This window comes from Peromyscus leucopus, chromosome 5, assembly GCF_004664715.2.
Source record: "Peromyscus leucopus breed LL Stock chromosome 5, UCI_PerLeu_2.1, whole genome shotgun sequence".
In the NCBI taxonomy this organism is placed as follows: Eukaryota; Metazoa; Chordata; class Mammalia; order Rodentia; family Cricetidae; genus Peromyscus; species Peromyscus leucopus.
The window spans coordinates 126,332,509-126,345,762 of record NC_051067.1 but is presented as its reverse complement, the minus strand read 5'-3'; the positions used below and the strand labels follow the sequence as shown (position 1 = coordinate 126,345,762).

Here is a 13,254-nt window from a genome sequence, read left to right as displayed (position 1 = left end):
AAGAACCATTACACTTGGGCTCTGCTTCACTCTGCTAAGAGAGATGCCCAGGAGAGATGCCCAGGAGAGATGCCAATTGCTGCTCTGCTCCACTACGCTAAGGGAGTTTCTCAACACAGGTGTCTACTGCTTCACTGCTCTGCTCCACTAGGGAGTTTGCCAGCAGAGTTGCCCATTTCTTGTCAGCCCTCAACTTCTCTGCCTCACTCAACTAATGGGGAACTCTTGCAGAAATGTGGCAGTGTGAAAAGTTGCCACATCTTCTCTGCTCCCCTAATCTAGTTTCCCAGAAGTGTCTCTTGTTTCACTGCTCCACTACACTAGGGAGTTTCTCATCGGAGATGTCCATTGCTTCTCTGCTCTGTTCCATTAGGGAGATTCCCAGCAGAGATACTGCTCTGCTCTGGTGAAAGGTCTTCACCCAAAACTATTTAGGAGGGAGGAATCCAGGAGAGTGGCTCCCTCTGGCAGAGTAGAAAAGGGCAGCTGCCAACTGAACAGGAACAGGGCATTTATGAGGCTTCTTAGGGGCTGAATTTTTACAGAGAAAAGATTCTAAGGGTGGGAATTGATCAGATTTCAATCCCTGAGATTGGCTAAGCTCAGAGATTGGCTGGATTTTGTGCTCATTTGGTCAGACATACAGTGTGTTTCTTTGGCTCAGGGTTCAGGCCAAAGTGTATGTTTTCACTGGCCCTGCTTTCAGGCTCTCATGGTTATCTTTGGCTGGCCCCTTTACCCAACACATAGGGCTTCATAAACTCCTAAATTGACTTTTTTTGGGAGTTTGCAGGGGAAAACAATATAAAAGAGGACATCATAAAGCTCTAATAGATTGCTAACACTGTCAAATTTTTCCTACAGAATAAATCATGTGTAACTGAGTGCAAGTGTGTTGGATAAAGATCTTACCGAATACTTTGTAATAATAAGCCCTCAGTATTTTTAAAGGTACTCAAGGACTATTGTAATACACAAAGGCTTTAAAATATTGATTGCACACAAAGTTTTACTCCTGCGTAAAGTGTAGAACATTACCACACTATCTATATTTTTAGGGTTTCTCTGCAGTGTGACTTTTTTCATGATTTTGAAGATTACTGATATATTCAAAGGCTTTACCACATTGATTACATTCATAGGGTTTCTCTCCAGTATGTGTTCTTTTATGCATTTGAAGAACGTTGTTACGAGCAAAGGCTTTACCACATTGATTACATTCATAGGGTTTCTCTCCAGTATGTGTTCTTTTATGTAGCTGAAGGTTACTGTTACAAGCAAAGGCTTTACCACATTGATTACATTCATAGGGTTTCTCTCCAGTATGTGTTCTTTTATGCATTTGAAGAGCATCTTGTTTTGCAAAGGCTTTACCACATTCAGTACATTCATAGGGTTTCTCTCCAGTATGTGTTCTTTTGTGCACTTGAAGATGAGCGCGTCGTGCAAAGGCTTTGCCACATTGATTACATTCATAGGGTTTCTCTCCAGTATGTGTTCTTTTATGTAGTTGAAGAACACTGTTACGAGCAAAGGCTTTACCACATTGATTACATTCATAGGGTTTCTCTCCAGTATGTGTTCTTTTATGTAGTTGAAGGTTGCTGTTACAAGCAAAGGCTTTACCACACTGATTACATTCATAAGGTTTCTCTCCAGTATGTGTTCTTTTATGCATTTGAAGAGCATCTTGTTTTGCAAAGGCTTTACCACATTCAGTACATTTATAGGGTTTCTCTCCAGTATGTGTTCTTTTGTGCACTTGAAGATGAGTGTGTCGTGTAAAGGCTTTGCCACATTGATTGCATTCATAGGGTTTCTCTCCAGTATGTGTTCTTTTATGTAGTTGAAGAACACTGTTACGAGCAAAGGCTTTACCACATTGATTACATTCATAGGGTTTCTCTCCAGTATGTGCTCTATGATCTTGGAGATGACTGTGTTTTGCATAGGCTTTACTGCATTGATTACATTCATATGGTTTATCTCCAGTATATGTTCTTTTATGCATTTGAAGAGCATCTTGTTTTGCAAAGGCTTTACCACATTCAGTACATTCATAGGGTTTCTCTCCAGTATGTGTTCTTTTGTGCACTTGAAGATGAGTGCGTCGTGCAAAGGCTTTGCCACATTGATTACATTCATAGGGTTTCTCTCCAGTATGTGTTCTTTTATGTAGTTGATGAACACTGTTACGAGCAAAGGCTTTACCACATTGATTACATTCATAGGGTTTCTCTCCAGTATGTGTTCTTTTATGTAGTTGAAGGTTGCTGTTACAAGCAAAGGCTTTACCACATTGATTACATTCATAAGGTTTCTCTCCAGTATGTGTTCTTTTATGCATTTGAAGAGCATCTTGTTTTGCAAAGGCTTTACCACATTCAGTACATTTATAGGGTTTCTCTCCAGTATGTGTTCTTTTGTGCACTTGAAGATGAGTGTGTCGTGTAAAGGCTTTGCCACATTGATTGCATTCATAGGGTTTCTCTCCAGTATGTGTTCTTTTATGTAGTTGAAGAACACTGTTACAAGCAAAGGCTTTACCACATTGATTACATTCATAGGGTTTCTCTCCAGTATGTGCTCTATGATCTTGGAGATGACTGTGTTTTGCATAGGCTTTACTGCATTGATTACATTCATATGGTTTATCTCCAGTATATGTTCTTTTATGCATTTGAAGAGCATCTTGTTTTGCAAAGGCTTTACCACATTCAGTACATTCATAGGGTTTCTCTCCAGTATGTGTTCTTTTGTGCACTTGAAGATGAGTGCGTCGTGCAAAGGCTTTGCCACATTGATTACATTCATAGGGTTTCTCTCCAGTATGTGTTCTTTTATGTAGTTGAAGGTTACTGTTACGAGCAAAGGCTTTACCACACTGATTACATTCATAGGGTTTCTCTCCAGTATGTGTTCTTCCATGCCTTTGAAGAGCATTATGACGTGGAAAGGCTTTACCACAAAGATTGCATTCATAGGGTTTCTCTCCAGTATGTGTTCTTCCATGCCTTTGAAGCTTACTGTTATGTGCAAAGGCTTTACCACACTGATTACTTTCATAGTGTCTCTCTCTAGTATGTGTTCTTTCATGCCTTTGCATATGACTGTCATATACAAAAACTTTAACACACTGAGTATATTCAGCAGAATTCTCTCCAGTATCACTTCTTTTGTGCCTGCAAAGAGAATTGGCATATGTTAAAGCTTTACAAAATTCAATACATGGTTGAATCTCTTTATATATATGAATTCATATTCAATTTGGTCCAACTGTAAAGATTAAGGATTTATCACCATGTTTACACTTATGTTGTTCCCCTTCATTAAGGGTTGTTTTTCATCTTTGAAGATGTCTATGAATGGTAAGATCCTTTATTATATGTTGCACATTCACAGAATTTTTTTCTATATGAGAGTTCTCACAATTTAAAGAAAAATGGAAAAACTCAGAGCTTTACCACCCTTATTGCATTTATGAATTTTATTATACTTTAAGTCAAACTACATTTGCAAATTGAACTGGACAAACAGAAGGATTTACAGAGTCATAGTACTCACAGGGCTTTTCTGAATTTTGAGTTTGTTGATATATTAACAATGAAGCTGCAAAATGAATTACTTGTATACCTGAATCAAATTCAATAAGTATACTCAACATGGGGACTGCCTCATATCTTCTAATTATTCTGAGAGAGAGGTATGTTATGTCTCTCCATATTCCTATACTCATATAGCTTGTATCCAGAGGGACATATGATATACTTAGTAAAGGAAGAATAACAAATAACAAATTTCCCCATCGAATGAACAATTTGACTTTCATTCCTCATAGACTTGTAGTGTACTGATTAAGGTTTCTCCACAAAAAAATTCCCTTGGACTCTTCACTCTAACTGCTAATCTCACTGAACTTAGCCCAGTCACAACAAATATATGAGTAACACTAGCTTTACTATGGACTGTTTGCTTATTAAAATGTTTTAGAGATATACTTATCACCTCTTCAATGTGTATACCTTTTGTAATATGAGTGTTATGAAATAAATAGATTGACAGTTCTACAGCATAGCTCTCATGGAGCTATGATTCAAATAGTGATATCTATTAAGGCATTGCTTCCTTGTCTTCTTTCTTAAAAGAATGCCTTGCAAATGCAATTCACCTACCTGAAATTGAGGTATATTGTTTAGAGAGAATTTAATACACATCAATACACATGAAGCTTATTTACACTGTTGTTTTTGTTTAAAACTTCCAGGACACATTAAAATTTCTTCAGGTGCACATTTGTGGCAGCTGGCACATGATAATTACCTTTCATGTCTTCTAGAACTCTGAAAATGTTCTTCAATATGGTCTTCCCAACTGTATCCTAAAATATAGTGCCAGAAAATGTATGTTATATTGTTGAAAATTGTGCAAAATTGAAGTTATTATCTTCAGTGAACCTCAGAACCATGCCTGAATTATTCAACTCATTCTTCTTTCTCAATCAAATTACAGAAGAACATCAAAAACCAAGGAACAGTTGTCTCCTTATTTGAAAACTTGAAGAAAATTCCCTCTTACCTATGGTAGTGAGGTTCCTATAGGTATCCAGCATCACATCTTTGTAGAGATTCTTCTGAGAAGGATCCAGCAAAGCCCACTCTTCCCAAGTGAAGCCAACATGCACATCATCATAGGTCACTGCATTCTAAAATATCCGATACATGTGTATAACAGAAAGGATGATACTGACAACATTGTAAATGTATACTTCTTTGACAGTATAGTCACATAATTCTGGTGCTCCCCACACTGATCTCATGATATAGACATTATAATGTAATCATCAAGTTACTTTAGAAGGAAATTGAATAGGAGGTTCACCTCTGTCATTTCTGTATCCTGTGAATAGGATATCATCTTGATAACCTATATCAAAAAGAATAATAAACAGATCTATATTACAGAGCACATATGAGAGCAATTGTAGGAACAATTGTTAACTACAAAAATAGAAAAATAAGTTGGACAAGCTGGGTCTATTGGCTCACACATATAACCCCTGCACTCAGAAGACAGACACAGATAAATCTGCCTTGGAGTTGAATGCCAGATTAGTCTATGCAGTCAGTTCCAGGACAGCCTGAAGTACATATTAAGATCCTTTATCCTATGCAAAAAAAGTCACACACAACAAAAAAATATAGAAAGAACTCAGAGGTTTTTACTGATATTTCTACAAAGAGTTCTGTATTCATCTTCCAGAAACATGAAGTACCCCAATTTAAACTATAGCATCAATAAGATGTAGTAAAAGGCACTTAATGTTTAAACAGTTACTTATAGAAAGATGAACACATTAACAACATAAATGTTAATCATAAATATTCAACACAGGGCAGAAGAGATGGCTCAGTAGTAAAGAGCTCTTGATGGTCTTGATTGAGGTGGGCTCAATTGCCAGTACTTACTTGGGGGATCTCAACTCTCCATTATTTCAAGTGCAGGGTTTCTGAGACCATCTTTTGATCACTGTGAGGACCAGATACCCATGTGGTACATATCCATGTATTCAGGTGAAATATATATTTTCATTGCAACCCAATGACTCATAAGTCTTGGGCAGTATTAATATCATGATTACATGCCATCCTGAAAAACTGAATGGCAGCTGCTGCCAAATTTTAAAATTACAAATATGACTGAAGCTCAGTGCAACAGCATATGCTTGACATGGACAAAAACCTACAGTCTAGGCACACCACACAATAATATAAAAACAAAAAAAGGCAGGAGGCCCCAGTGATATATTATTTTAAGATTTGACATATTTGTTTCTGTTGTGGAACATTTGTTTAATGATGAAGAGATGTGCTGTGGGATGTCATTTTTTATGCTGTGAATAATTGTAAGAGTTAGTCAGTAATAAACCTGAGCTAATGGCTGAGCAGTAATAATTAATATAAGCCTCTGTGTATTTACTTGGGCGATGGGAGTGGGAGAGATTTGTCCTGACTGCCAACCAACTGGGACACAGGAAAACTCCCAATTACATTTGGCTGCCCAACATGGGACAAGAGCTTCCACCTAAAACCTGAGAAAGCTTTAAAAAAAAAAATAGATTCTAAAATGGAGCTAAAACCAGCTTCCTAGTTGTGTTTCTCAGGCAAGCCATGAGCTACAGTATGGCAGGTTTGTAGCTGCATGTGGGCTTGACCTGTATCATGGCAGATTCCCGCTGGAGTACACAGAGGCATCTCCAAGCTACGCAGTATGCTGCCTGGTGGATTTAGCTTTGGCTAGTACAGACAAATAAAAAATTGTTTCTGGGCTACACACTTCTTTGATGGAGGCATAGACCCATTGCTTCCAAGAGTTGGTGGTGTGCATGGCTTCCAGAGCTGGTGGTAAATATACCACCACCATATTGGGAAGCTGAAGTGGGCAGAGTCATCAGCCAAGGCTTCTGCTTCAGTACTAGCCACTGTAGTTTAAATCAATAGATTCACAATAAGGCAGACTCAGATGCACTAAGACTTCAAATGGTTTGCGTTATATGTAAAAATATGTGTAGGCTTGAAAGAGAGAAAAAGGAATATATTCATATATTAAGAAGTTTTTAAAAATAAAGTCTTTAAAGACACAATAAGAAAAATATAGAAGTTAAGCCACATAGGGATGAAAATTATACCAAGAATCTGGATATTGTCTTTGGGATTTTTAACCAGAGAAAGACATTTGATTATAAAGGCTGATGAGTTAAACCAATATGTATATTTTAAAGGTATCTTGACTTCAAAATTTGGATCTAAGGATATTTTTCTATGGAAAGGAGGCTCTGCTGTTGTTTCCACTGGAAGCAAGAGGCTATGGATTTGTTCCAGGTTAAGATGGATCAGATTTGATCAAGCCAGACTTCTTGAACCTTAACAGACGGTACCTATCAACAAAGGTTATAGCTGGTCTTCCCAGGACTTGACCATTATCTCAAATTTTCTCAGGATCCCTATACTACCAGTGCCCCCTATCAGCAGAGAGTAATCTAAAAACCTAGGTCCCATTCCCAAAAACTGGATAATGGATGTTTATCTTTGTTTAGGTTGTTGGTTACAAATTGTTATTGTTCATAGTCAATAGCTTTCTAAAGAAAAAATGGAAATAGTATATAGATATGATAGGATGAAAGGGTAGATTATTTAATCTACTTTTAAGGAGCAAAAACTTGTTTAAAATGTTTTACATTGCCATGGATTTTAGTTTATTGATACAAATTTAAAGTTAATTTTGTTATTCTATATATATTTCTACTCTTGTTTAAGGTATTATGTTTGGACACCTCTTCTGAAATTGTAATGTATAATTAATAAATACAGATTAATAATTAGTCATCCATAATAATCAAATTTATAGTCATGTTAGTTAAGTTTTCTAGGTATACATAGATATATTTCAATTCCGTAGGTAATCTTCAAGCACTTCAAGACCTGCAGAATATGGCACTTAAGATGCTTTAAAAACTTAAGACTTTCTGGACAGTGAGACACATCTGCTCCTAGTAGCACCAATTTACTTCAAAAAGGAAGATGGATGTTGAAGATATTCCATATGCAATTTATCTTCTTCTTGGCAAAAATCACCATTTGGGCAAGAAACTGTTCTTGCCTGGACTGCTTTACAAAATGTTGTATCATCTGGACATGCAGGACCCATAGGAAAGTGACCACTGAACTTTGCAAGGCAAAATGGTTTTTCAGGTTCCTGCTTTGCAAAGGGAACTGCTAAATATTTTACAGGATACAGGGAGAAGTGACTAAAAAACTCTAGGCCTATTGACTGAAGATGGATGCCCCAATGTTACTGAGGAACTTTAGATGACTGTCTAGGCAAGCAGCTGTCTCTATCATTTCCAGAATTTTGAAAGTTCCTTACAATGCATTTACTGTTTACTTAGGTAATATTATATCCTTCTGGGGTCTTTGATGTAGTTGAACAATAGATAGTTATAATTATACTTTTCCTTAGTCATGATAAAAGATAAATTAGATATTAAACTTTAGATTCACAAATAAAGGATAGATAAAATATTTAATTTTGCCAAATACAAATAGACTAGATATTATAACTAATGTTTGCTTGATAACAGTTTGTTATATATAATTTTACTATGTTAAAGTTAAAACCTTCCTTTTTGATTAGACAGAAAAGGAGAAGTGCTGAGGGATGTCATTCTGTATGCTGAGAATATGTGTTGCTCTGATTGGTTGATAAATAAAACACTGATTGGCCAGTAGCCAGGCAGAAAATATAGGCAGGGTGAGCAGATAAGAATTCTGGGAAGAGGAAGGGCTGAGTCAGGAGTTGCCAGCAGATACAGAGGAAGCAAGATGACAAGGCAGAAATGAGAAAAGGTACTAAGCAACATGGTTAAACACAGATAAGAATTATGGGTTAACTTAAGTGTAAGAGCTAGTCAGTAATAAGCCTGAGCTAATGGCTGATCAATTATAATTAATATAAGCTTCTGTGTGTTTACTTGGGGGATCTAAGTGGGAGAGATTTGTCCCGATCACTAACTGGCCACAACAATGGAAAACTTCCAACTAAAAAGATGTGCTGCATGATCACATAATCATGCACTGTGTGACCACGTGATGTATGGGCATGCATGGAGTAGCCACATGGGCCTGTGTGCACATGTGCAGGGTGGTCCTTAAAAAGGCAGGTCCCATGTCCTCCTACCCCCTTCTCCCACATGTGTCCTTTCAGCAGGCCTGATGACATCTATCCCTTTCTCCTTGTCTTAATAAATTTCTTGTTAGTGGATTCTGTTGTGTTTTGTGGCTTTTCCTTTTAGGGTAAGAATGCCACTAAAATCCATCATTTGTGCCATGCACAACAGGTACTCTCGGCGCTTTGCGCCTGGGAACCTGTACTGGGGGAGTCTGCTCCATCCACGACAGCCCACTGTCCATTTGCCTGGCCGCCAGATCCTGTACACACCACCAGCTACTTCGATTGGTGAATCCCCCACTTTTCAACCAGCATAAACAGTCTCCTGGATCTGTGGTGATGACTGTTGAGTGTCCAGTGCCCCACTGGTGTTCCTGAGACTGGGGTTAACCCTGACCACGGTCATCACTGGCTACGGTCGGTTCCTATTGCAGGATAAAATTCCTAGCCATCTCCCACATCTGCAGTTTTGAGATATAATTCTCTCGGTTAGAACCCTTTCTTCGGGTGCGTCTTCAGGCTGTGTAAGGCCAACACATTGTTCTGGCTTAACAAAGCAGTAAATGCTGTCGGACTCCAGGGAGTCCTTGCCTTCACATGCCTTAGGCCCCGACCTTACATCTGATGAGACATCTGGTGGCCTGTGCCTGGTACAGATCCATCCTCGGCCTTAGGGACACCTGGGGCCTTGGCTTGGGATTACGCTTTTATTTGTTTGTTTGTTTTACCTCTCTGCTGCAGACATGGGAAAATAAGGCTTGTAATCCCATCAGCCCCTCCTCTCCCCTAGGATGCCTTTTGGAAGCTTTAAAACCTCTCAGCTTAATGCCTTGCTTAAAGACTTCTAAGCTTGTCCACCTCTGTAATAAGAGATGGCCCAAATATGCCTTACAAAATAACAAAAAATGGCTGCCAAGTGGTTCCTTAGACCCCAATATTTTACGGGAATTATCTAACTTCTGCCAGCAAACAGGCAAATGGAAGGAGTTGCCTTATACTATAGCTTTTTTCTAAGTTCTAAACTTTCTCTTCTTGATTCTCCTCTCCTGCCCATATGCTCTTAGCTATACCTAAACCAGACGAATCTCTGACTCCAGAAACTCTAACTCTAGATCCTGCAAATGAACCTCTGCCTATCTGACTTTCCACTCCCACTCCTGCTCCCAGGGTGCCTGTCCCTTTGGCTCCTCCTCTGGCTTCCTCCTCCTGTTCAACAGCAGGCATTTCCAAAGGCTCAGCTCTGGCTCCAACCTTTACATCTCCTGCTACCTACTCTCAGACTGCTAAAGGGTCTGACCCCAGCCATTTAAACCCGCCAACCTTTCTCCCTTTGTGAGAGGTGGCTGGAGTGGATGGACTGGTTAAGGTCCATGTCCCATTCTCTCTCACAGAACTCTCTCAGATAGAAAAGAAACTGGGTTCTTATATCTCTAATTCTGCTTCCTTTATTAAACAATTTCAATATATTACCCAATCTTATACTCTCACCCTTCATGACGTATATATGATACTTGCTAATAATCTACTTCCTGAGGAGCACAGGCAGGCTTGAGAACAGGCTAAAACACATGCAGATGAGGTTCACCAAACCAACCCCACACACTCTCCAAGGGCTGAGGTGGTTCCTGATCAGGACCCACATTGGGATTATAACACCCAGGGCAGGTCTCTAGCCAGAGATAGGTTTATTACCTTCTTTCTGGCAGGCCTCTGTAAGGCAGTCCTAAAACCAATAAACTGTGAAAAACTAAAAATGATAATTTAAGATAAGATCAAAAATCTGTCTCATTTCTTAGAACAGCTTACTAAGGCCCTTGTTCAATATACGAGCCTAGATCCTGAAAGCCCAGAGGGCAGGCAGCTCCTTATGACCCACTTTGTCTCACAGAGCTTCCCCGACATAAGGGCAAAACTTAGACGCTTCGAGAAAAACCCTCTGACCCCACAGGCAGAAGTGTTAAGTGTTGGCATTTAAGGTGTACCATGGAAGAGATGAAAAAGCCCAAAAAAGGAACTGCCAGATGCTGGCACATGCTGTCCGACCGGCTCCCCCAAAGTCGCCAGGTCCCTGTTTCAAGTGCAGCCACTGGGCCCGGGCTTGCACCACCACCCCACGGGGGATGGGGGGGCACCAGTAGGGCTGACAAAAGGGCCACTGGTCAGCTGCCTGTCCTAATGCACCCAGCAGCGTGAGAACGCCAGATGAGGACCACCCTCCAGCTGACGTCCTAGGCTCAGCTTTCAGCAAAACTGACACCGCCCAGGCTCCACCCCGGCCACTCCCATCCCATGCAGGGAACCCAGGGTAGCAATAAAATCTGGGCGACCCACCTCCTTCCTTCTGGACACCGGAGCTACCTGCTCTGTCCTGAGGGAGTACTGGGGCTCTACTTCTCCTTCTTGTCTCCCTATTGTCAGGGTGGGAGGAGAGCCTTACCTACCTCCTCAGACCCCACCACTTCATTGTATTTTCGGAGGCATCCCCCTTATGCACACAGTCTCAGTGGCGCCAACCTGCCCTGTACCTCTAATGGGAAGGGATCTTCTAGCTAAGGTAGGAGCGTCCATTTCTTTCGCTCCCCACATTCGCCTCACTCCAAACTCGCCAGCAGCTCCCCTTCTCCTTCTCCTAGCCACTCACTCTGCTGACTCTAACAGTTCTTTTCCCTTGCCAGCCTCTCAGGTAGACCCAAAAGTCTGGGACAGCCAGAACCCTTCTATCACTAGGCACCTTCCGCCTATTACTATCCAGCTACAGGACCCTACCAGATAAATTACCCAAGCTCAGTACCCTTTCACTCCAGAGCCTGAGAGGACTTAAGCCCATCATTTCTGACCTTCTCAGGAAAAAGCTGTTCTGCCCAACCTCTTTGCCTTTTAACACCCCCATACTTGCAGTTAAAAAGTCTAATGGAACCTACCACCTGGTTCCAGACCTCTGGCTCATTAATTCGGCAGTGATCCCTCTCCATCCAGGAGTGCCTAACCCTTACACTCTCCTGTCCACAGCCCCTTCAGGAATCTCTCACTTCTCAATTCTAAACATCAAGGATGCCTTCTTTTCTATTCCTCTCAGTCCTCAATCTCAAAATATCTTTGCTTTCACCTGGACTGACCCTGACACTTATCTGTCCACACAGCTGACATGGACTGTTCTGCCACAGGATTCGGGGACAGTCCACACCTATTTGGTCAGGCTCTGGCCTCTGACCTGCTCTCTCTGTCCCTCCCTGGCTCTAAGTTAATACAGTATGTAGATGACATTCTACTCTGCAGCCAGTCCTTACAAGTTAGCTAAACTAACCATTCTGCCCTCCTAAATTTCTTATCCAGCCAAGGTTATAGGGCATATCCCCCTTCTAAAGTTCAGCTATCTACTCCCCAGGTCACCTATTTGGGTCTAACCACTACTCCAACCCGCAAGGCTATTACTGGAGATAGAAAGCATCTAATCCAGTCTCTTGCAGTCCCTTCTACTAAACAGGAGACCCTGTCTTTTCCTAGGAATAGCTGGTTCCCTATGGTCTTGTGTTCCACCTTTTTCTCTCCTTGCTCGCCCCTTATATGAGGCAGCTCAGGGCTCCCCACATGAGCTCCTCCTTCACCCCATTACTAAACCTTTCCAGAAGCCCTAACAGGCTCTTCTCCAGGCCCCAGTGCTTCACCTCCCAGATCTAACCCGTCTCTTCCTCTTCTATGTAGCAGAGAAGGAGGGATTTGCCCTGGGAACTCTAGGGCATCAGCTGGGACCCTCCTTTGCACCTGTGGCCTATCTGTCAAAGAAACTAGACCTTACCAGTCAAGGATGGGCACCCTGTATTTGTGCTTTAGCAGCCGCTGAGCTCCTTATTCGGGAATCAAAGAAGTTAAACCTTTGGGTCACCTATTACTGTCTTCTCTCACCACAACCTTTCCCATCTCTTAACTTATAAAGGCTTACAAACTTTACCTCCTTCCCGAGTTCTTTCTCTCCAGGTGGCATTACTAGAAGATGCCACACTTAATTTCCAGACCTGTCCACCCCTTAATATTTCAAGCCTCCTCCCTCAACCTAATGCTAACTATTCTCCTTCCCATTCCTGCACTGAAACCTTAGAGGAACTGTTACCTCAACCTTCACACATACAGGAGGGCACATTGCCTCAGGCTACTTATACCTGGTACACAGATGGCAACTCCTTTTTACATGAGGGGACCCACAAAGCTGGCTACGCCATAGTGTCAGATACTGAGGTAATAGAAGCACAGGCATTACCCACACACACCACTAACCAACAGGCTGAGCTGATAGCTCTCACCCATGCTTTCCAATTGGCAAAGGGACAATCCCTAAATGATTACATAGGCTCCAAATATACTTTTCACATCCTCTTGTCCCATGATGCTATTCGGAGGGAGTGTGGCCTCCTCACAGCAAAAGGGGGATCCATAACTCAGGCCAAATAATGGCCATGCTAAAGGCTTCCCACCTCCCCAGGGCTATAGGAATTATCCACTGCCAGTCTCATCAGACCAATAGCTCCATCATCT

At 41.1% G+C, this 13,254-nt stretch overlaps 1 protein-coding gene across 1 annotated transcript in view; it reads right to left on the bottom strand.

Annotated features, from left to right (window-relative positions):
• Window positions 1-1,054: 1,054 nt before the first annotated feature.
• The window catches only part of LOC114682469 (zinc finger protein 431-like), a 44,474-nt gene continuing 32,274 nt past the window's right edge, over window positions 1,055-13,254 (bottom strand). Inside the window, exons 2-5 of the mRNA XM_037206479.1 lie at window positions 4,576-4,702; window positions 4,321-4,378; window positions 2,596-3,182; window positions 1,055-2,514 (exon numbers count right to left, since the gene is read on the bottom strand). Of these exons, the coding sequence (XP_037062374.1) occupies window positions 1,055-2,514; window positions 2,596-3,182; window positions 4,321-4,378; window positions 4,576-4,702 (2,232 nt within the window). The remainder of the gene's footprint in view (window positions 2,515-2,595; window positions 3,183-4,320; window positions 4,379-4,575; window positions 4,703-13,254) is intronic.